Genomic DNA, 23,815 nt, shown 5'->3' with positions numbered 1-23,815 from the left:
GAAAAGGATAATTGCAAGATTTTTGACCTAAGCGTATGGAAGTATAGAAATTGCCTAGTGACTGATGTGGGAATGCAGTAGGAGGAATATATTTGGGGAAGGAAAATCAGGACCCCTATTCTGCATGTGTTTAGTTTGAGATGACTTTTGAACATCTGGGTAGAGATGTCAATTAAGCAGTTGGATTTGCACCTGGGATTCAGATGAGCTGTCTGGTCTAGAGTTAATGTCAAAGAGAACTAGGTCGAGGGACTGAACCTTGGGATATTCCAATATATAGAAGAAGTTGGGAAGATCAGGGGAATCAGCAAAGACTGAGAGTGTGAGCGATTATTAGAGTAAGTGGAACAACCAGCAGAGTGTGTCCTGGAAGCAAGGGAAGAAAGAAGTACAATTTGTAGGCAATATTTGTTTATGTAGTGATTTAGCTGTCCCACGAAGTCTTAAAAAGATCTGGCTATATTCCCAGTTTTATTCAAATTCATTTTCTAATTTCCAAATCCATATTGATTCAATAGTGTTTCCCCTGGAGAAAATTTAAAATTAAAAAAAAATCATGATTACAGTCAATGTCTGACTTAGGTACTACTGACTGATAATTTTTTTCAGGAAAATTAGTGAGTCCTCTTTTGCCCAGTCAGTGAGTTAAAAAGAAAAAAAAAAAAATCAAACTTGATTTTTAGATATGGAATAACTAGGTCATGACTGATTTTCCTCATATAATTTGAAGCTGCTACTTGTTACTACAGCTTTCCTTTTGTGACAAACTACCCCATTATTTCACAGCTTTGTATTACCCACTGATTTCCGCCCCACTTCAAATTAGTTTATGATTGTAAGGCATCTCTGCTTTTATTGGTGAATTAGGGGTTGTATTCCTACCAATACTGTTTATAGAAGCTGTGATAGGCAACCATAATTGAATTTCTTTTAATTTCAGGTATATTCATAGGCATTTATTTAAAAAAACATTGTTCATCATGTAGTCATTAATCCAAACAATAAATGTATACAATGTGCCAATACAATAGATAACTTGAGGTGTAGCAATTAACATTTCATGTCCTCCTTGAGTTTATGATCTAGTAAAGGAAGTGGTCCAGTTATAGTAAGTTAGACCTTTACTTTTTGGTCTAGCCAATTATCCTGGCACACAGCATTCGATAAACTCTAATTGCTTTTAGTACTTTCTCTAAAAGTTCATTTTAGAGGGCGGAAAATACTTGATTCTATGCTATTTACTTAGGGCACATTTGATTAATATGTTCCAGGCTGCTTTTCATAAATTTGTTGAGTAAAAATCAGAACCTTTTTAAGTGATAATTAGGGATGTGTGGGTTGTAGCATCAGATTGTCTAGGTTTGACTCCATTCCATTACTTAGTAGGTGGGCATCCTTGGGCAGTTTCTTAAACTCAGGCTTGTTAAAACTTGCATCATAATTTTGTCATGAGATCATTCACATACTTGCCTGACATAGTACCATGAACATTGTAAGTACTCACTAAAGCGTAATTATTGTTTTTTTTCCTTCTTGTTACTATTTTTTAAACACACATTCCTGTATGTTTTAAAATGTAAACTTAGGGAAAGAGAACAGCCGCCACGTTTTGCTCAGCCTGGGACATTTGAATTTGAGTATGCATCTCGATGGAAGGCTCTTGATGAAATGGAAAAGCAGCAACGTGAGCAGGTTGATAGAAACATCAGAGAAGCCAAAGAGAAACTGGAGGCAGAAATGGAAGCAGCTAGACATGAACACCAATTAATGCTAATGAGGCAAGGTAAAAATGAGTTTTCATGTAGATTTATCCCCCTCATTGTTTCATTTTAATTTTCCATCGATACTGTTTAACTTGCCAGCTAAGAGTTTAGAGACAGAATTTGGTATATTAGAAGCAAACTTCTCCTTACCTAAGTAGTATTGTTGGAGGTAATTAAGTTTGTTAAAATTTTACCAGTAGCAAATACATTATTTTGTTGGCATAAAGAAAAGCACGTTGGAGAAGTATTGGTAGATACAGCATAAAGTCACATAACAGATTTTGTTTGGTGGAAAGAAGAATTAGGACAAATGCTGGCTATAAAAGATGATTATTACATGTTGAAATATTACACATTATGGCTAGTAAGAGCCATCATCACAGGTGCTAATTTACTGTTGTATTCTCTGGTCAAACAAGTAGCCACATGACAAGATGCTTAAATGTATTTCAAAAGCTCACTTCTGAGCCCTTTCCCTTAGCCTAGGTTTCTTTTTATATCCATCTGTATACTTTATCATTTTTTCTCTTGTATTAATTCTCCAGGTAATTTTTCATGGTTCTTATTACTCATCTTTCTCACTATCTGCAGATAGTTTTACCTTTCTTTCTTTCTTTTTTTTTTTTTAAAGATTGATTTATGCATGCAAGAACTGGGATACAGGCCAGAGGTGTGGGGATGAGAGGATTCACCAGAGACAGAGTGGGGAATAGAACAGGCAGATTGACTGAAGTACACTGCTGAGGGGAGCAGTGGGTGAGTCAGGAGAGGTCTGCTGCACCATGTGGGTAGCTCCCCTGGCCAGGGATCGAACTTGTGCTGCGGTGGCTGCGGATAGCTTCATAGGTTGCGTCTTAACCCCTTGTGCCATCAGAGAGGTCCCTTTTTTAAGATTTGTTTTTATGCATATAAGAACTGGGGTGTAGGCCAAAGGTGCTAGAGGTGAGAGGCTTCATCAGAGACAGTGTGGGGAGTAGAACAGGCGGATCTACTGAAATCTACTGTTGTGGTAGTGGCAGGATGAGACAGAAAAGGTCTGCTGTGTCATGTGGATTAGGTCCCTGGTGGGGGATGGGGAGTAGCTTGATAGAACTGAGACTTTAATCCCTGCACCACCAGGGAGGCCCTTGTTGTTTTTTTTGTTTTGTTTCGTTTTGTTTTTTGTTTCACTTCTGAAAAAATATTTATTTATTTATTTATACAAGCACTGGGTACAGTTCGAAGTGTGGGAGGGTGAGAGAATTCACCAGAGCCAGTGGGGAGAGCAGAGCAGGCAGACTGAAGAAGTACACTGTTGAGGGGAGTAGCGAGCGGCAGGAGAGGTCTGCGCGCCATGTAGGACCCTTGCCCATGGCCGGGGATCGAACCGGCGCTGCAGAGGCTCTGGGCAGCTTCGCAACCCAGTGCTCAACCGCTGCGCCACCAGGGAGGCCCTGTTTTTGTTTTTTAGAGACGTTTGTTCACCTTCTCTTGACTGGCCTCATTGATTAAGGCACCACTGATGCAGCTCTTGGTTTCTGTAGTGACCTCTTTTCTGGACCTGACATCTAACCATGGCCTCCTCTAAACCGTGCTTTATATTTATGCTAGAGTCAGTAGTTCTTTAAAGTGAACTTTTAAAAAACTTAGCCTCACCACAAGAACATTTTGATTTTTGAAGCAAAGTGATTTTGCACTACAAGCTTTACGTTTGTGTTTATTTATAACCCTTATTAAAAACATATTGCTTGGCCTCCCTGGTGTTACAGGGGTTAAAGTAGCTCCACCTGTTCTGCTCCCCACTGTCTATGGCAAATCCTCTTCACCCCCACACCTCAGGCCTACATCCCAGTTCTTGTATGCATAAATAAGATAAATCTTTAAAAAAAACAAAAAACCACTTCACTTAGTGATTTCTATTCCTAAGCAAAAATTTAAAGGTGGTAAATTTGTTCAAGCGTTAGTTTGTTAAAATTGAAAAAAGAATTACAACTTTATTTCTTTTCTACAATTCTATATTTCATCCAGATTTTCTAAGGGTGTGTTTAGATGGGGGAAAGACTTAGTAATCTCAGTTCTGTGGCTCAGAGAAACACAGGGGTTGCTCTAATGGATGTGTGAAAGTAGGTTAAATATCAAATAGTATAGAAATAGTGTGTCCTCACCTGACCCAACTTTGTGTTTTCTTAGAAGAATCAGTTTCTTCTGTATTTTTAGTTTTTTGTATCTTTTAAAGCAAAAAAAAAAAATTGTAGCTTATATCAGTAGATGAGTGTGTGTATTTAAAACTTTAGAAAATCCTATTTATTTTTGCACCTTACTGTTGTACAGTAAACCTCTCCCTTATTCTGTTAAATGGGTATAACTAGTATAGTTCCTCTACACTAATGAGTGCAGTGAATATTTTTGCCATACATCTTTACAGATTTTTGTAAATACTGATTCTTATTAGACTCAAAAGGATTTTTTAAAAAGTTGTTTAATTTATACTTTGCTTAAATTTGTTTAGTCCTTACTAGTTCTATTGCATTTATAGGTTGTTTCCTTCTCCATCTGTTTTTGATCATTAGTCTAGGAAAGAGTTCCTGAATTTTCTTCATGTTTGTTTTTGTTACCTTTGTTACAGTAACTTGTATATAATTCTCATTAAATATTAACTGCCTTGCATTTTGCTATTACTCTGTCCTATTCCATTACGGGATTTTTAATTTTTTTATTATGTATGTATCAAGTAATAGAAGTATATTTCTTTTAAATGATATCTTTTGTGTTATGATTAACCAAGAAAAAAAACAAGGAAATAAGGGTATCAGTTCATCCTCCTTTGCTTTCCTCTCAGTGAATTATTTATTTTGCTTCTGATTTGTCTCGATTGATGACATTGACTTAATGTTTCTTCTTTTAAGTTTAAACATCTTTCTTGTAAGATCATTTAAGATGTACTCGGCAAATTCAGTTATATGAAAGTGTTTGCAACTGTTGTCACTATGTTGTACATTAGCTTAGCCTCTCAGATCTTATTCTTGCAGTAGAAAATTTGTGCTCCTTTATTAAGCTTATTTCCTCTATGTCTACTTTTCCACTCCTTTTTTGTGAGGTTATTATTTTTTTTTTTTTAGATTCCACATAGAAGTGATAGTATTCAGCTTATGTTTTTCTCTGACCTGTTTCACTGAGCATAATGCCCTCAAGGCCCATCCAGTGTCACAAACAACAGTATTTTCTGCTTTTCATGATACTGAATAATATTCCATTGTATTATTTGACCATCTCTGTCCCTCCATTGATGGACACTTAGGTTGTTTCCATATCTTTGCTATTATGAATATGGAAATGCAAATATCTTTGATACTCTGTTGTTATTTCTTTAACCAAAATCCTCCTATGTGCTTAAATCTTAACCCTATTGTAAATAGGTTGTCATAACTTTTCTGTTCATCATTTGATTATTGGATGTACCTCATGATGTCTTTATTTTTTTTTGAAGATTTATTTATGCATACAAGAACTGGGGTACAGGCCAGAGATGTGGGGGGTGAGAGGATCCACCAGAGACAGAGTGGGGAACAGAACAGGCAGACTGACTGAAATACACTGCTGAGGGGAGCAGCGGGCAAGACAGGAGAGGTCTGCCTCGCCATGTGGGTTTCTCCCTGTCCGGGGATTGAACTCATGCTGCAGAGGCTGTGGATTGCTTCACAGTGCGGTGCTTAACCCCTTGTGCCATCAGGGATACCCTCCTCATGATTTCTTTAAAGAGTTCACAGAAACATTTGTTGCATTCTTTTTTTAAAAATTTTTGAAAAGGATTTATTTATACATAAAAGAACTGGGGTACAGGCCAGAGTTGTGGGGGTTGAGAGGATTCACCAGAGACAGAGTGGGGAAGAGAACACATCGATCGACCGAAATACACTGCTGAGGGGAGCAGCGGGCAAGTCAGGAGAGGTCTGCTGCGCTATGTGGGTATCTCCCTGGTTGGGGATTGAACTCGTGCTGCAGTGGCTGTGGTGAGCTTCATAGGTTGCGTCTTAACCCCTTGGGCCACCAGGGAGCCCCCCCAACATTTGTTACATTCTTATGTGTTCTAAAATATTTGTGATCCTTGTACTTTAAACTGTCAGTTGAATAGTATAAGCTTCATGTTCTTCCTCTCCCATCTTGTTTTAAAATTGGAGTGTATTAGACACACAACCTTATATTAATTTTTGTATACATTGCAAAATAATCACCATGATGTGTATTTATAAATTTTTCCTAGTATATTTTAATTTGCAGTTTTATTGACTTGTCCCTCTGTTGGACATTAATCTTATTGTTTGCTCACCCTTTCCTTTCTTAAGTATTTGATAGCATGTTTCATTGTCTTCTAGCTTTGAATTTTTTTTAAAGATTCATTTATTTATGTGTACAAAAACTGGGGTACAGATCTGAGTGAGAGGATTCACTAGAGACAGTGGGGAGCAGAACAGACAGTTTGACTGAAATACACTGCTGAGGGGATAAGGGTTGAGCCAGGGGAGGTCTGCTACGCCATGTAGGTCAGCTTCCTGGCTGGGGATTGAACTCGGGCTGCAGTGGCTGCAGATAGGTTCATACTTGAGACTTATCCCCTTCAGCAGCCCCCAGGGAGGCCCCAAATAAATTTAAAAAAATAAAGTTGAGAGAATTTTCAGATATTTATTATATCTTTCCATCTGTCCATTCTTGTTTCCAAGATTGATCTTGTACACCATAATACTTCAGCTTTTCCTTGGGACTAGATAAACTCTTTCATTCTGTAGATTCCATTGTACATCTAGAAAGTAGACTTGTTAGATCAGAGAATATTCTGTTTTCAGACTTGAAGGATATAGAGAAAACACTTTCTTACAGCCTCTCAAGTCAAATTTTAAATTTATCTATATTGTTCTCTTTTGCTGTGTAACCCATCCTTTTAATGGTGTATTGAAATTGTAGTATAAAGTTTCATTTTTATCATTAACTTTGATACGTAAGCATTTTAAAATGTTTCTTGGTCTACTAATAATTGGTAATGGAGTTAATATCTCCATGGCTATAGTACCTTTGGGTTATTTTTTAAGAAAAATCCCTACGAGAATAACTATAAGAAAGTGAAAATCAAAATCAACAAAAAACTATGAACCAGAGACACTTTTTGGGGGGTGGGGGGCGGGAGGGGAGGGATTGGGGTCAGAATGGGGGGTTTGCAATTGTATGGGGGAATACAAAAATAAAATTTATTATTTAAAAAAAAAAAGAAAAAAAAAGAAAAATCCCTACGAGTGTGATACTATGGAGTCAAAGGATAACAGTACCTCTATATATATTTGGTAATTTTTCCCTCAAAAGGATACTACCATAGAAATGTATAAATTTATAATCTTTAGTGAAATTTCAGGAACTTTGGCAATTTAAAAAGAGATGATCTAGTGAACATACAATGACAGTTTTGTTAGCACTCCCGAACAGCACATTTACTGCTTATCTGATAATGTGATTGTCAGATCTCTTGTACTGATTATATCAGTGTTAGAGGTGAGGAAATAGGTGAGGTTTAAAGAGCTTTCTCAACTGGCAATGGTTAAAAGGGGGAAATACAATTCTCAGGAAATAAAAATTCATGTTCTCTTCATGGAAAAAAATAATATACATCTTCACGTTATTATATATGGTAATTCCCGTTTACCTACAAAACCATGATAAAATTAAGATACACTGGATTGATTTTTCTTGAATAATAAGTGAAAGGACACTTTGCATAATTTGTCTTACAGAAGCATTTTCTCTTAGGAATGTAAGTAACATTAGGTTGCTGAAAAAGTCATAACTTTTTTCCTATATTTTTCAAGCAAAAATGCATCATGACTTTCTGACAAAATATATTTTTGGTCTTTACTGGGTTTCTCTAGCTACATTACTTATATGACAGTTGAGTTTTTATTAATATTGGTTGCACAATGGATTCATTTTAGGGGAGCTTCAAAAAAATATGTTGATGTTCTCTCTGCATCCCAAGAGATTTTAATTTAATTGGTCTGTGGTGAAAAGATACTTAATTCTGAGTAGTTAAGGCTTACAATTTATTGTTATAAAGATTGAAATCACTGTAGTCATGTTTGATTGTTTTTAATTAAGAGAAGTATGGTATGTATAGTAGGGACCGGGTGATTTGGATAACATTCCAGTTGAGAAAACTCAGCCCCATTTACCAAAACAGAGTTTACTGAGCAGAGTTCCAAAATATGTTTTTTTTGTTTGTTTGTTTTCCCTTAAGTTTCCTAGGTGAAACTTCCTAGGGATACTGGCACTTTGGAAAGAACTTGAGATTTGGCTGTGTATCCCACTTGAACTGTGTAGTAGCTGGATGACTAGAGCCCATTTATAATTTATCTGTTTTTTCTTTGATTTAATTAGATATAATTCTTTTCAGTATGTCAAATGGGAAGGTTAAATATACCTTGTTAGGGTTATGATGTCTGCCTTGTTAGGATTTATTAAGATCATTGGGATATAAAATGTTAACCATAGCTGTTTATTAAGAAACATTTGAGATAATTTTTGTTCATCTTGGAACTTTCAGATAATATGGTGAAAGAAAAATAAAAGCAAATAATTGTAGTTCCCAGAATATTCCAGTGTTTTTAAATAAATCTATTCTTACATGCTCACATAATTTGGAAAAATACAAAGACTTTCAACTCCCGGGAAGTTTTTACTGACTTCTCAAATGTGCAAAGCAAATATACTGTTCATTATTTTAATCTCTCCTATTCCGGAAACCCTGTTCTTGATGACAGTTACAAGGATTTGCAGGAATGTTCTTGTTTAAAATGACTTTCTAAACAAGACCATTAAGTACTAAGTCTAGCTCTGTTTCCTTAGAGGTTCATACAGTAGGTGTTTCAAGTATTTTACTTACATTTTTAACATCCATGCTCTTTTTTTTTTTTTCTCTCCACTGACTCATTTATGTTTTATGTAGTATCCTTTTTATAAGCCACTTAAATAATTTGGAACAAAGTAGAGTGTTTAACTTATGTAGAATGCTTTATTTATTGGGGTAAGCAGAAATTATTCAATTTATTCAGCTTTTTCCCCTTTTCAAGAATTCTGGCTGCTTTCTAGAGTACATTGACAGTGTTGAAGGAATCCTGTACATATTGTGTTGGGAGGGACAATCGTAGGGTTTTAATTCAGTGCTCTCTCATTACTCCTATTATTTGTCTATTTTGATTCTTAAGTGCCCTTTCTTTGCTGATGTCTCCCTTCTGCTTTGTGCTTGCTGGTGAAACAAATGCAGATTTGTTTTAAAGGAATAGAAAAGAAAATGAGTTCATATAGCACCATTCTGTTTTCACTGTATTCCAGAGCTGATGTTAAAACAGTTTCTATCCACGTTAATTTTTAAAATAAGATTATTATTATTCTCTTCATGACATGGAGAAACAGGCTACAAAAGATGTTAACTTGATTACAGTTTATAGTCTTTCATCATAAAATAAGACAAAATGAGAAGCTAGGTAAATGAGTATAAGTTACTAACTATGTGTGTAGCAATGGAGAATCTGCTTATTGGTTTAAAAATACAAAAAAAGGAAGCTAAAATATTAATGTGTAATTAATACTTCATAGATCTAATGAGGCGTCAGGAAGAACTCAGACGCTTAGAAGAACTCAGAAACCAAGAGCTGCAAAAACGGAAGCAAATACAGTTGAGGTAAAATACTGTAACATGAATATATGTGCTTTTCATTGTGTGTGTCTTTAATTCCCCACTGTGTTATAAAAAAGTTATGGAAGTTGGAAAATACAGGAAAAAAAGCCACAAAACTATCCATTTTTGTCTACATATAGGGAATAACTCCACAGTTGTAATTTTTTCATGATTTTCCAGCTGGTTATGGACACATTGTATATATTGAACTTATTATGATATGAAGGGGTAAGCATTATTGCACATAAATTATAAGAATGCACTATAATTTGCTGGACAGTTTTTTCAGAGATGGAGAAATTTAAATTGCTTAGTTAACTCTTCACGTGTGTAACACTACTGTGAATGGCTATGCATCTTTGTGCTTCTGATATTTTGTTTAAAAAAGATTTCTGACAGAATCAATCCATACTAAAAGGGGAGCATATAGGGACAGAAATTCTCAGTACATATAAATAGCACTGTGTTAGTCAACTGAAAATCTTTTAGGTTAAGTAAGGGAGTTTGGGCGATTGGTTGGTTCAAGATATATAAGCAATATTTGTGAACTATAATGGGATAAAGTTACTTTTGAAAATTTTAAAACTCAAATTAATTAGGATACGTTATAAACAAATCTGTGGGTAAGCAGACTTAGAAGCAAAGTGCTCATGGGAAATAAGCTGAGAAAGTAAAGTTTCTTCACATTCTGGGGATAGATAGTATTCCATAAAATTTGGTGTATTTTTTCCAACTTTGTCTTTATATCTGATTTGTATCAGTGTCTGCATATATTTGTTTCTTGGATTTAAACTCTGATTTTACACTAACCTACTTATTCTCAAATTAGGGTCCTTGGACAGGCATCATTAACATAACCTGGAGAACTGTTAGAAACTATCAAATCTCCCTCTGGAGCTTCTCACTGAATCAGAAACTGGAGAAGTAGGGCCCAGTCACCTGTGCTTTAATAAATCTTCCAGGTTATTCTTTTGCATCCTATATTTTGAGAATCACATTGTACACAACTCTCCACATGAATTGCTATATTAGGGATCTTATTTTCGCCCCCCTCATTTTACAAAGAAAAGAAAACCTCCTCTGTCCTAACATAAAACCCTATCTGAGCTCTAGCTTTCTCCTCCTGTATTTCTGTTTGATAGCCAGGATTTTAAGAATTGCACCCATGCTTTACTCTCACCTGGTGGTGCAAGGGGTTAAGCACCTCACTGTGAAGCAGTCTGCAGCCTCTGCACCACAAGTTTGATCCCTGACCTGCCAGAGAGCAACCCACATGGTGAAGCAGACCTCTCCTATCTCGGCCGCTGCTCCCCTCAGCAGTGTATTTCATTCAGTCTGCCTGTTCTGTTTCCGCTCTTTCTCTGATGAGTCCTCTCACCTCCCACATCTCTGGCCTGTACCCCAGCACTTGCATGCATAAACGAACAAATCTTTAAAAAAGTATATATATAACATCACACCAAAAGAAATGAGAAAGAAGTAAGGAACTTAAGGGTCTCCATGGTGGTGCAGGGGGTTAAGTCTCAGCACTATGAAGCTATACGCAGCCACTGCAGTACCAGTTCTATCCCTGGCCAGGGAGGTGACCCACATGGTGCAGCACACCGCCCCTGCCTTGCCCGCTGCTTCCCTCAGCAGTATATTTCAGTAGATCTGCCTGTTCTGCTCCCCACTCTGTCTCTGGTGAATCCTCTCACCTTCCTTACCTCTGGCCTGCACCCCAGCTCTTGTATGCATAACTAAACAAATCTTTTTTTTAAAAAGGAAGGAATCTAAATTACTGGAAAACAGTATATTTATTGACTGAATGACAAGTTAATGAGAAAGAAGTATATATAAATTCTGTAAAATTGTTAGTAATTGTGTTTCTCACAATGATATTATGTATATACTTTTCTCCTTTCCTCTTTGAGCTGATTTTTATGGAAAATAATGTATAAAATTAATTTTAGGTGAGCAGCTTTTTATTTATTTATGCATACAAGAGCTGGGGTTTATGCCAGAGGTGCAGGGGGTTGAGAGGATTCACCAGAGACAGAGTGGGAGCAGAACAGGCAGATTGACTGCAATACACTGCTGAGGGGAGCAGCAGAGCAAGACAGGAGAGGTCTGCTGGGCCATGGGAGTTAGCTCCCTGGAGGATCAAACTCTTGCTGCAGTGGCTGCCCATAGCTTCATATTGCTGAGACTTACCCTACACCACCAGGGTTGCCCCTAGGCGAGCAGTTTAAATTAGTACATGTAGGTAAGGAGACCCAATATTATCATTGTAGGAGAAAGGCTAAAATTAAAATGAATCCTAAGGCATTGAATTGGGGTTGGAGGTATCAATGTATTTAATTTAGGTAGATAGAGAATATAGATAGGTATATATGTGAGGGTTAATATGTATATTTATATTGCATAGTCCTAACCACCAAGGAGGCTTCAGTAATAATGAGCACATCTAGTATTCAGATTTTGGTTGCTTGTTAAATATTCTGTGTACATGATAATTTTTCATTATATGTTTTTTCACTAATATTTAATACCCAGGGACTAAGTAAAACTATCTCAACAATTTGGTGGTAATTTGACTGGTAATATGCTTAATGTATTCTAATGGAACTAGGCAGTGATGAAAATTTTTACAATCTTAACCTGTGCCTCATGCCTAAGAAGTTTCATTTGAAAGTAACTTTAAGAATCTTGACTGGGAGGGCCTCCCTGGTGGCACAGGCAGTTGAGCGCTGCACCGTGAAGCTGTCTGCAGCCTCTGCAGCATGGGGTTCGATCTCGGCCGGCTGGCAAGAATCCCACACGGCACAGCAGACCTCTCCTATCTGGCCCACTGTTCCCCTCAGTAGTATTTCAGTTGTCTGCCTGTTTTGCTCCCCGCTCTGTCTGGTGAATCCTCTCACCCTCCCACGCCTCTGGCCTGTACCCCAGCTCTTGTATTTAAAAAAAAAAAGAATCTTGACTTAGAAAATGTGAACAACTTGTCTTAAAATTGAGTAGTTTTCCAGCATGTTATGGAGAAAGGGGGTGTGTGTGTGTGAATGTTGTGTCTAAGACCTTACTAACAATTGTCAATTATACTCTACTTACATGACAAAGCAAATAAAGCTATAGCAGTAAAACTGAAGAGTCTGCTACCATCTAAGCTTTTAAGCCAGATAGTTTAGATTTTGCCTTTCTGTTTGTTTTTTTTTTTAGATTTTTTTTTTAAAGATTTATTTATGCATACAAAAACTGGGGTATAGGCCTGAGGTTCAGGAGGGTGAGAGGATTCACCACAGACAGCGGGGAGTAGAACAGGCAGATCTACTGAAATACACTGCTGAGGGGAGCAGTAGGCAAGCTAGGAGAGGTCTGCTGCACCATGTGGGTAGCTCCCTGGCCAGGGATCAAACTCGTGCTGCAGTGGCAGCTGAGAGCTTCCTAGGGCTGAGTCTTAACCCCTTGTGCCACCAGGGAGGCCCTGCCTGTTTGTTTTTATTTTATTTTATTTTATTTTTTTTTAATTTTTTTTTAATAGAGGCATGTTTTATTTATTTATTTGTTTGTTTGTTTTGTTTATACATGCACTGGGTACAGTCAGAAGCGCGGGAGGGTGAGAGAATTCACCAGAGCCAGAGCAGGGAGCAGAGCAGGCAGAAGGACCAAAGTACACTGCTGAGGGGAGCAGCGGGCGGCAGGAGAGGTCTGCGCACCATGTGGGACCCTCCTCCAGTGGCCGGGGAGCAGCCGGGGATCGAACCAGCGCCGCAGAGGCCACAGGCAGCTTCGCAACCCAGCGCTCAACCGCTGCGCCACCGGGGAGGCCCTGTTTGTTTTTATTTTAGTGGGAAAATAGAAAAAACTGTCTTTGGAAGCTATATTTTGAGAGAAATTTAATCATTTACTTAGAGCACACACTTTCTGATTTTCCTTTCAGTGCTACAAATAAATTAGTTTTTTAAAAAAAGATTTAGTTATTTATGCATACAAGAATTAGGATACAGGCCAGAGGTGTGGGGGCAAGAGGATTCATCAGAGACAGAGTGGGGAACAGAACAGGCAGATCTACTGAAATACACTGTTGAGGTAAGCAGCGGGCAAGCCAGGAGAGGTCTGCGCTGTGTGGGTAGCTCCTTGGCTGGGCATCAAACTCCTGTTGCAGTAGCTGCGTATTGCCTCATAAGGCTGCATCTTAACTCCTTGCCCCCACCAGGGAGGCCCAACTTACTTAGTTTTTCATGAGTTACTTAAATCTTCAGAGACTGGAGTTGTGCAGAAGGAAGACCAGGATGAGGGGCGATGAACTGGTTCAAGCTGTAACTTGTTCATTTGTTTTGTTTGGTCATTTATTTTTACGTTCCTTTCACTACTCTCCTACTCACACTCCTATCCTTTCACCCATTCTTTCCCTCTTTTTGTCATTTGACAAATTATTCTATAGATGTTATGAAATAAGAACAAAGTACAGCAGGACATTTTGTTTTTGATTAAAATATATGTTAAAATTTTAGTTCTTTTTTTTACTTAGTTTATCTGGTTTTTCTATATACCAGAATGAGTGAAATCATACAGTGTTTTTCTTTCTCTGCTGGTTTATTTCACTAAGCATAATATTCTAGGTCTATGTTGTTGTAATTGGCAGAGCTGCATTGTATCAGTACACCACATTTTCTTTATCCATCTGTCAATTGATGGACTTTTTAATCTACTAGTCATAGTGTTGCTTAGTGCTTCAAATCTCAGTTTTTCAGAGTTCTGCAAATGATGTTAAATAAATTCCTATATGCTGTTCATAAATTTAGTGTATGGGATTGTTGGTTTGGTTTAATCAGAACTTAATTTAAAGCAAAGTAGAAAGTATGGAATTTATAAAGCAATGGAAGGGGGAAAAGAATTTAAAGTTATCTTACCATTTTACTATCTTTTTCCCTATTGATTTGTAAATCCATTCACATTTTATCACCAAAAAGCTTTTAATAGCTCTTGTAGTTCATAGAAGTTCACTTTAGATTTTGTGTAAAGTGCTTGATAAAATGTGATAGTATGTTTAAAATGAACTCACATGACACATATATAAAATGTAAAGGGCAGTGTTCCTGTTCCTTAAATTATTCCCAGTGTGATATAAACTTTATACCTTCTTCTCTGCTTATATAAATGATGTTTAAAAGCAGTAATGGGAACACCATTCTTTTGCTTTTTTGATAGCTGTACCTTAGACAGTCTTTCATATATCTACCTTTTGTAACATCTGTATTGTGTTCATTGGCATCAGTGAACCACAGTTGTTCCTCTTTATAGTTGATTAAAAGATCTTCAACAATTAATACCATAGTGTGTACATACACCTTGCACACTTGTGTAGATATTTCTTTTTTTTAAAGATTTATTTATTTATTTATTTGTTTATTTATATAAGCACCGGGTACAATCAGAAGTGCGGGAGGGTGAGAGAATTCACCAGAGCCAGAGCAGGGAACAGAACAGGCAGACTGACGAAATACACTAGTGAGGGGAGCAGCGGGCGAGACAGGAGAGGTCTGTCGTGCCATGTGGGACCCTTGCCGGCAATAGAACTGGTGCTGCAGAGTCTGCAGGCAGCTTCGCAGCCCAGCGCTCAACTGCTGTGCCACTAGGGGAGGCCCGCTTGTGTAGATATTTCTGTTTAGTTTATTGAAAATAGATTTGCACATTTAAAATTATAGTACGTGCTCTAAGTTGACCCCCAAGCAAGTCATTGTTACATTTCTGAAAACCAAAAAATGCTGAAAATCATTAAAGCTTTTTCTTATAGCATTTAGCATCAGAATCATGTGAGTCTGTTGTATGGCAAAGTTTGATCTTCACTTAAGTTGTTGTCATACCAAATCTTCATTTCCACAGATGTGAATGTTTATCTTACTGCAGGAATACTAATGAGGTTGAATTTGGGGTCACGCCCCAGATCCTACTTGGGATATAATAATAATGCAGTGATCCTTTTTAAAATTACAAAAACTCACTTTAAAGGTATATTTGGCCTTAGAGCATTTAAAATAAATGAACTTTTGGGCCTCCCCGGTGGTGCAGCAGTTGAGCGCTGGGCTGTGACGCTGCCCGCAGCCTCTGCAGCACCAGTTAGATCCCTGGCCGCCGGCGAGGGTCCCACATGGCGCACAGACCTCTCCTGCCGCACCCGCTGCTCCCCTCAGCAGTGTACTTCGTCAGTCTGCCTGTTCTGCTCCCCGCTCTGGCTCTGGTGAATCCTCTCATCCTCCCGCGCTTCTGACTGTACCCAGTGCTTGTATAAATAAATAAATAAATAAATCTTTTAAAAAAAATGAACTTTAATCTGTACCTATGTATATTTTCAGCAATATGTGAATGTAAATTTTTCTTAAATGTAATATATATATTTTTAAAGATTTATTTATGCATACAAGAGCTGGGGTACAGGCCAGAGATGGTGGGGGGCGAGAGGATTCATTAGAGACAGTGGGGAGCAGAACAGATAGACTGACTGAAACACTGCTGAGGGGAGGAGAGGGTGAGACAGTCTCGAGAGGTGTGCTTTTGCCAGGTGGGTTTCTCTCTCAGGCCGGGAATCAAACTCATGCTGCGAATCAAACTCATGCTGCAGAGGCTGTGGATTGCTTCATAGTGCGGTGCTTAACCCCTTGCGCCACTAGGGAGGCCCATAAATGTAATATTTTTGAGTGTATTAATGTACAAGAATTGGATTAATTTACTCGAATATTCAATTTACTTGAATGTAAATAGAGTTGTATTGTGAGGACTTACACAGAACTCCCACAATAGTCCAGATTTGGGTTGCAGCCCCTTAGGAATGTTGTCTTATTTGCCTGTGGTCTGACATGAAGTCCTTACAACCAGGTAATTTTTTTTGAAGATTTATTCATGCATACAAGAACTGGGATACAGGCCAGAGGTGTGGAGGGTGAGAGGATTCACCAGAGACAGAGTGGGGAACAGAACAGGCAGATTGACCGAAATACACTGGTGAAGGGAGCAGCGGGCGAGGCATGTGGGTTACCATGTGGGTTACTCCTGGCTGGGGTTCAAACTCATGCTACAGTGGCTGCAGACAGCTTCAAGGGCCACATCCCAAACCCTTGCGCCACCAGGGAGGCCCTCAACCAGTTCTTTTTTTGCTGGCTGTACAAGAAGTCATGTATCTTGTAATTTGTGAAATTGTGTTGAGGGGGACTGTTGTCTAATAAACTACAACAAAATATCTTGAAATTCCAGTATTATGCATCTCTCCTACTGGCCTGTAATATTTTTATAAATTTTCCCTTTGCAAAGGAGCAAGAGCTTCTCTCTGCCCACTGTTTTCTAGGCAGCTGTCTCTCTTCTTCCTTTTTTCCCCCTAATAAACCTGTCTTTTAAAATGTAAAACAACAGCAACAACAACAAAACAAAAATCATGGAAATTTCTGCATTGCATTTACTGTAGAAAGATGTTTTGAGAGTAACCTGGAAAAGATGAATTTCAAAATAATTTCATTAAATGAAAAGTTAGATAAACAAAGGAGTAGATATTGTGTAATTCATTATATAACATAAATGCAAATCTGTAGTGATACAAGCCATCATTGGTTGCCTGGGGGAAGGGCAGGGATGGGAGAAAGATCATAAGGAACCCTGAGGAAACTCTTGGTGATCAATATATTCACCAGTTGGTGGTGATTGTTGCAAGATAATGGACATAACTCAATAAAGCTGTTGGAAAACTTGAAAAATAAGAGAGAATAATCTGGAAAATGAGACACTGATGGGACAGCAACTTTATATAGTCTTAACTATTTAAATTTTTTCTTCGGGTGGAGAGCGTATATATTTGAAATTGCATTGGTTTAAATGCCAATATAATTGTGATTCTATTACTTCAATTTTTTTTAACAGCTAAACTGAATGAAATTTATTTATGAATTATTGTTTCATATCTTTGTTACTATTTTGACAGTTTAGGATGTCTCCCCTCAGGTGAGGTCACTGTAGCTCTCCCACCACCAAAGCCCCTGTTGTCCTCCACCACAGTCCATTGTGCCCTCCCTGCCTACCTCCCCTCCTCCCTCTTCACCCCCCCGCCTCCCTTTCTCTCACTGGATGCCTCAGATCTATGAAATTTTGTTAATGAAGAACTAATTACAAAATATACACATTTCTATTTCAATATTATTTTATAGGTTTACTTGAACTATCACTACTAATTTAATAGTAACCCTTTAATAGAAAGGTAATGTTTGCTTTGTGTGTGTGCAGGTGCGGGTGTTTCCTTTTTTTTTTATTTCCTTGAATGTACCTCTAGGGCAGAGCTTGGTAAACTTTTCCTGGGAAAGAGCTAAATAGTAACTAAACTTCGCACGTCTTAAGTTCTGTCCTAATTACTCAACACTGCTCAAGCCTGAAGGTAGCCACAGACAATAAGTGATTGTCCTCTAAGACTTAATTTACAAAAAATAAGTGCTACTTATTACACCTGCTCCAGGGGATGTCCTCTGGTTTGCTGAAATGGGAGACAAAGGGCTTGTTAAAACTTCTTTCCAACATTGTAGAATTGTCTAAGCAGCATGGTTCTATGGACTGGTTTATCTTGGGATGGTTTTGCATGTGTTTAACCACTTTGCTCTACCAGTGATATGTCCTAGGCTTTTCTCTTTCTGTACTAATAGGAATTGAGATTTGGATTCTCAGTTTCTTGGCTATAACCACATAACTACCGTAGTCATAATATGTTGTTACTTTGTTTGAATCACCCTAGTTAATTTACTTTGATTTTTGATTATTTGTTAAAAGGTTAGAGCAAAATAGAAGCGATAGAAGAGTGGAGATAATCTAGTAAGCTTATCATTGTTTCTATATTTGTCATAATGTAACTTGTATAAATCATTTTGTTTTGCCTGAAATAAAATAACAGATTATAGCTTACTTATCAGCCACATTGAAATTTTTATTACAAAATCTTTCAGGCATGAGGAAGAGCATCGTCGTCGTGAGGAAGAAATGATCCGACACAGAGAACAGGAGGAACTGAGGAGACAACAAGAGGGCTTTAAGCCAAACTATATGGAAAATGTAAGTAAAATGCTGGTGAACTAAAATAATTTTATATTGTCAGCAAGAAGATACATATTTATAATTCTTTAGATTTCACTTTATGCAGAAGTAATTTTGTAATTTTCTGAATTTGTGATGTTTGTTAAACTATTACTCTGCTTTACCTCTTACAGGTGATTAAATGTAGTTATTGAAGATAATACTTATATTTTAAGAAATGAATGTTAAGTTTTTGTTAGTTATTTTACTTTATCTCTTTAAAATATATGCTACCAAATTAAAATCTTGATAAACCCATCATTTCCACTTGACAGATTTTTACCATTTACTGATAGTGAAAAGTCTTTATTTTGGAAGGTTCTAAACATGCAAAAGTGCACTACTATGTGCTCATCACCAAAGTGTAACAATTATAAACACACAGCTTTTTTAAATAAACTTTCTGTTATTATTTTGTATCAATCTCTAACTTCATATGATTTTCAAAACATATTTCAGTTTTTATCTCTAAAATATAAGGACTTTACCAAAATACCTTTGCCATACATTAAAATTATTAATATTTTAACATTAACTAGTTTAAGCCCAAACTCACTCAGGTCTTTTTTTTTTTTTTTTAAATAAACATTTTTGCACTTTAAAAAAAAAAAGATTTATTTATTTATATAAGCACTGGGTACAGTTAGAAGTGCGGTAGGGTAAGAGAGTTCACCAGAGCCAAAGCGGGGAGCAGAGCAGGCAGAAGACCGAAGTACACTGCTGAGGGGAGCAGCGGGCAGCAGGAGAGGTCTGCGCACCATGCGGGACCCTCCTGCGGTGGCCAGGGAGCAGCCAGGGATCGAACCGGCGCTGCAGAGGCTGCGGGCAGTTTTGCAACCCAGTGCTCAACCGCTGCACCACTGGGGAGGCCCTCGCTCAGGTCTTTTTAAAGGTGTTTTAAAAATTATTTTTATAATTGTTGTCTTGGACTGTCTTTGATTTTATTTATTTTTAAAGATTTATTTATGCATACAAGAGCTGGGGCGCAGGCTAGAGATGTGGGGTGGTGGTGAGAGGATTCACTAGAGACAGACTGGGGAGCAGAACAGGCAGATCCACAGAGGGGAGCAGCAGGTGAGACAGGAGAGTTCTGCTGGGCCAGGTGGGTCACCTCCCTGGCCAGGAATGGAACTCTTGCTGTAGTGGCTGTGGGCAGCTTCATAGTTTCATCTTAACCCCTTGTACCACCAAGGAGGCCCTTTTCTTTGATTTTAAATCCAGAATTTAAAAAACATTTTTGTTTTAATTTTATTTTTTGGCATAGAAGAATTGGGGTGTAGGCCAGAAGTGTGGGGGTGGTTTAGAGGATTCACCAGAGATAATGGGGTGCAGCACAGGTGGATTTACTGAAATATACTCCTAAGGGAGCAGCAGTACTGTGGATCAAACCCAGGCCATCGATGTGGTAGCGATGAGACTTAATTTGTAGGACACCAGGGATGCCCAATACAGAATTTTTAATCCGTTGGTTTTCTTTCACTTTTTAATTTTTTTATTTTTTAAAAATGCATTCTTTTGTATACAGTGTCTCACCTCATGGATTTTGCTGAATGTGTGCTTGAAATGATGTTTAACATTTCCGCAACATATTTTATCCCAGAATTCTCATGAACTGGCATTAGTTCCAGATAGTTGATCTGACTTAGGTTTTTGTATTGGTGAGGTGAGTAGTGGGGCACAACAATATTTTAAATATGCTTAAGTATGCACATTCACAGTGACTTGTTTATGATTCAGCAAGTTCTCATTTACCTTATATTAAATGCCTTAGATTATTAAAGTTTAATAACCTATTATTCTGAAAGATAATTACTGGTATTTTCTCCCTCTAACTGTTGAAAAGCCACAATTCTTTAAAAAGTTTCTTAGGCTAAAATAATACTTCTGAAGTAAAAAAGCAGTGGTGCCATTTTTTTCTGACCTCTGTCCCTAGAGAAATTTGAAATGTTTTTATTTAAAGGATACACAGTAAAATAAATCCTGATTTGGTATAGCAATAGGACATTTTTATCGTGGCATTCAGTAGCTTTTGAATGAACATTACAAGGTATTTAAATTGTTTATTTTTATTATTTATGTCTTAATAGGTTTAGTTTACTGCATCAAATCAGTTGAAGAGGTTTTTTTAACGTAAATTTTTCTGAGCAATTTGTACATTTTGCAATTCTTTTTTCTCCCATACAGATCTTACTTGGTGAAATATTTTTAAAGTATGGCCTTAGGGTTCTGGTTGTTATACTTAGTAAAATATTTTTGTTGTTACATAAACAATTATGTATCTTTTTGTTTTTACGTTTGTTCTTTACATAAATCTGTTGCATTTATCAATGTGAGGATATTTTGTGATGTTAGAAAAGAATGGAATTAAAAAAGAATTTCATATTTTGAAAACAGATGATTAGTGTTTAAAGCAAACGCGATAAATTTCTTAAGGACACTTAATTTTCTCTGAGGATTAGGAAAATTTTCCTAGTCCTTTTTTCTGTCTGAACATTTCCTTTAGTAAAAGTTTCTTGGTTATAATAAAATCAGTGGACTTAGCTTGTTTTACTGGCATAAATTTTACATTCTTTGAGCAAATGTGTAGCTATTTGTAATAGTGTCATGTGTAAACATTTAGGAAATTCAAAGGAAATCATTACGTAAAATGCTTTCTGCTACTGGCTGTACCTTAAACTCAATTGTAGACCCTATTCTTTAAATCATTACACAATTTTTTAAATACTTCCCAGTGTTTTTCACATGGCTCAACTGGTATTTAGAACCCTATCGTTGATGGACAGTTTAATTTTTACCTTTTATTTAAAATCTATTTAAAATAAAAATACTGCAAATTTTTGTTTTAATTTAAAAACATTTCTATGGTTATAATTCATTTTAATGGTCGCTAAAATATTCAGATATCCCAGTGAACTTCGAGAATAAGTGGATTTATAAAATACACATAGTGGATTTATTGGCACTCCAAAAATCAATCAGTACTATGCTCTTAAATAATGATTAGACGATTTTAACATTAAGATAATTTGTTTTCATGTTAGTTACTTAAAATTTGAGCTTTGTATTTAAAGTATAAGGTTAATTTGGCTAGAACAGAGGTTTGCAAAGATAGCCCAGGACCACCTCCCGTTTTCTTAGCATCTATATAGAGCTCGAATGGTGTTTGTATTTTCATTCGGCTGATGAATAAGAAAAGACAATAATAGATGGAGACTGTTAACCACAAAACCTAAGATACTTAACTCTTGGGCCTTTACAGAAAATGTTTGCTGGAATATTTGTGATTTTTTTTTTTAATTTGTACTTAGGTTAGATAGGCTACAAAATTACTCTAATAAAATTCTGAGGCACACTAATCACACTTAACATAGTTTATTTAAAAAAATAGTTTGTAGGGCCTCCCCTGGTGGCTCAGAGGTTGAGCGCTGGGCTGCTAGGCTGCCCGCAGCCTCTGCAGCGCTGGTTCGTTCCCTGGCCACCTGCGAGGGGCCCACCAAAAAAAGGGAAAAAATTGTAACAATGGAATTCAATCTTTAGGGGGAAATAGAGCCTTTATTTTCAGAGTCTTTTTTTTTTTTTTTAAAGATTTATTTATTTATTTATACAAGCACTGGGTACAGTCAGAAGCGCGGGAGGGTGAGAGAATTCACCAGAGCCAGAGCGGGGAGCAGAGCAGGTAGAAGGACCGAAGCACACTGCTGAGGGGAGCAGCGGGCGGCAGGAGAGGTCTGCGCGCCATGCGGGACCCTCCTCCAGTGACCAGTAGTAGCCGGGAATTGAACCAGCGTTGCCGAGGCTGCGGGCAGCTTCGCAACCCAGCGCTCGACCGCTGCGCCACCAGGGAGGCCCTATTTTCAGAGTCTTTTGATAGTAAAAATTATGAATAGTTACAACCTTTTCATTGTTTTAGTGTCATATTTTTTTGGTTCCTACCTTCATAATGTTTGTTTAATATAAACTAATCACGAACTAAGACGTATTAACAGAAGCTTTTTACAGGTCTTGACTATTTTGTGTTAACAAAAAAATTGAGGCAATTATTGTTATCAATTATTCACTTACTTTGAAAACTGTCTTCGAAAAAAATATTGAACATTTTTAATGTTTGTCTCATTTTAGAATCTTTGAAATTAGGCCCTCTTACATATTTTCTTTTTTTTCTTATTATTGTTCAGTTTAAAGGGAGGAATCAAATGGTAAGTGTTCAGCTTGCCCAAACAATAAGAGTAAAGTAAATCTTGGCTTATTCTAAGATGCCATCTCTCATTCCTTTTTAATATTCTTCTTAGTAATGGTCAATGTAATTAATAGTATGGCCTTTAAAGTATTAAGTACGGACTTCCATATTTTGTCTTGAATAAACTTTTTTAATGTAGCAAAAGATGAGGGAAAACATTATGTATGGTCAGGTCTTAAGAGTTTTAAGGCTATGACAGCACTTCATCGATGAGAAGTTCTCATTTTTATTTCATACTGTAATTTTCCAATTATATTTAGATTTATCTTTATCATAGGGTAAAGTGTATTTAAACCTTTTTTCAAATAGTATTTACCAGGGTGAAATTTTCTACTTACAGCATCACGCCTTTCATAGCAGAAGAGTTTATTCTGGAAACAATAAGAATTTACAAGATTGTCTGTTATGATTGTCCTCTAATTGTTTTCGTATTGTTTGTCTACTTACTGTGCATTCAGTAGCTTAAACACTTAAGTACTGCAGTGTGGATTTATTTGTGGATAGACATTGGGTTCGAGGTTTCATTTAAAATAATTTCAATTGCAGTTTCCTAAAGTAAATTTTACTTTCTTGAGAAAATGCTAATATAACTTAAATGTCAATCTAGCTTTAGTGTTTGTATTATGTAGTCATAACAATGTTATTTAAAGTTGGCAGTTTAGATTGAATGGTACTTTATTTTAAAAATTGAGAAATCTTTGTGCTTTTTTTTTAGTTAAAAAGACATAGTTCACATTTGTTTGAAAATAAGTATATGACTTGATATTGAAGATTTTTTATTCCCACTTATGTAGGTGGAACTAGCCTGGATCATTGGAATATGTGTTCATAGTAACCTTGAAAATGAAAGTAGATTACATAGTAAGGTTTTGGTTTGACCCGATTATGTTCCTTCATCAGAGCTGTTCCATTGTAGTTCCCCAGGATTTTTAAATAGCAAGACCGAAAGCATCCAGGAGATGTAGGCAGAGGCTCAAAGGGTATGATCCTTCTTCCAAGGTAATGTTTTTTGAATAATTAGGGAACTTGTTTAAAATGTGG

At 36.9% G+C, this 23,815-nt stretch overlaps 1 protein-coding gene across 2 annotated transcripts in view; it reads left to right on the top strand.

Moving 5' to 3' along the window:
- Window positions 1–23,815, top strand: part of PSPC1 (paraspeckle component 1) — a gene marked incomplete at both ends in the record, with an annotated part of 63,059 nt that overhangs the window by 22,577 nt on the left and 16,667 nt on the right. For both annotated transcript variants that reach the window (XM_084235420.1, XM_084235421.1), the window contains 3 exons: window positions 1,587–1,783; window positions 9,378–9,462; window positions 18,411–18,516. In XM_084235420.1, the coding sequence (XP_084091546.1) occupies window positions 1,587–1,783; window positions 9,378–9,462; window positions 18,411–18,516 (388 nt within the window). The remainder of the gene's footprint in view (window positions 1–1,586; window positions 1,784–9,377; window positions 9,463–18,410; window positions 18,517–23,815) is intronic.

Source organism: Talpa europaea (assembly GCF_964194135.1).
Source record: "Talpa europaea genome assembly, chromosome: 6".
Lineage (NCBI taxonomy): Eukaryota > Metazoa > Chordata > Mammalia > Eulipotyphla > Talpidae > Talpa > Talpa europaea.
The sequence above is the reverse complement of the archived record's forward strand: the minus strand, read 5'-3'. Positions and strand labels throughout refer to the sequence as shown.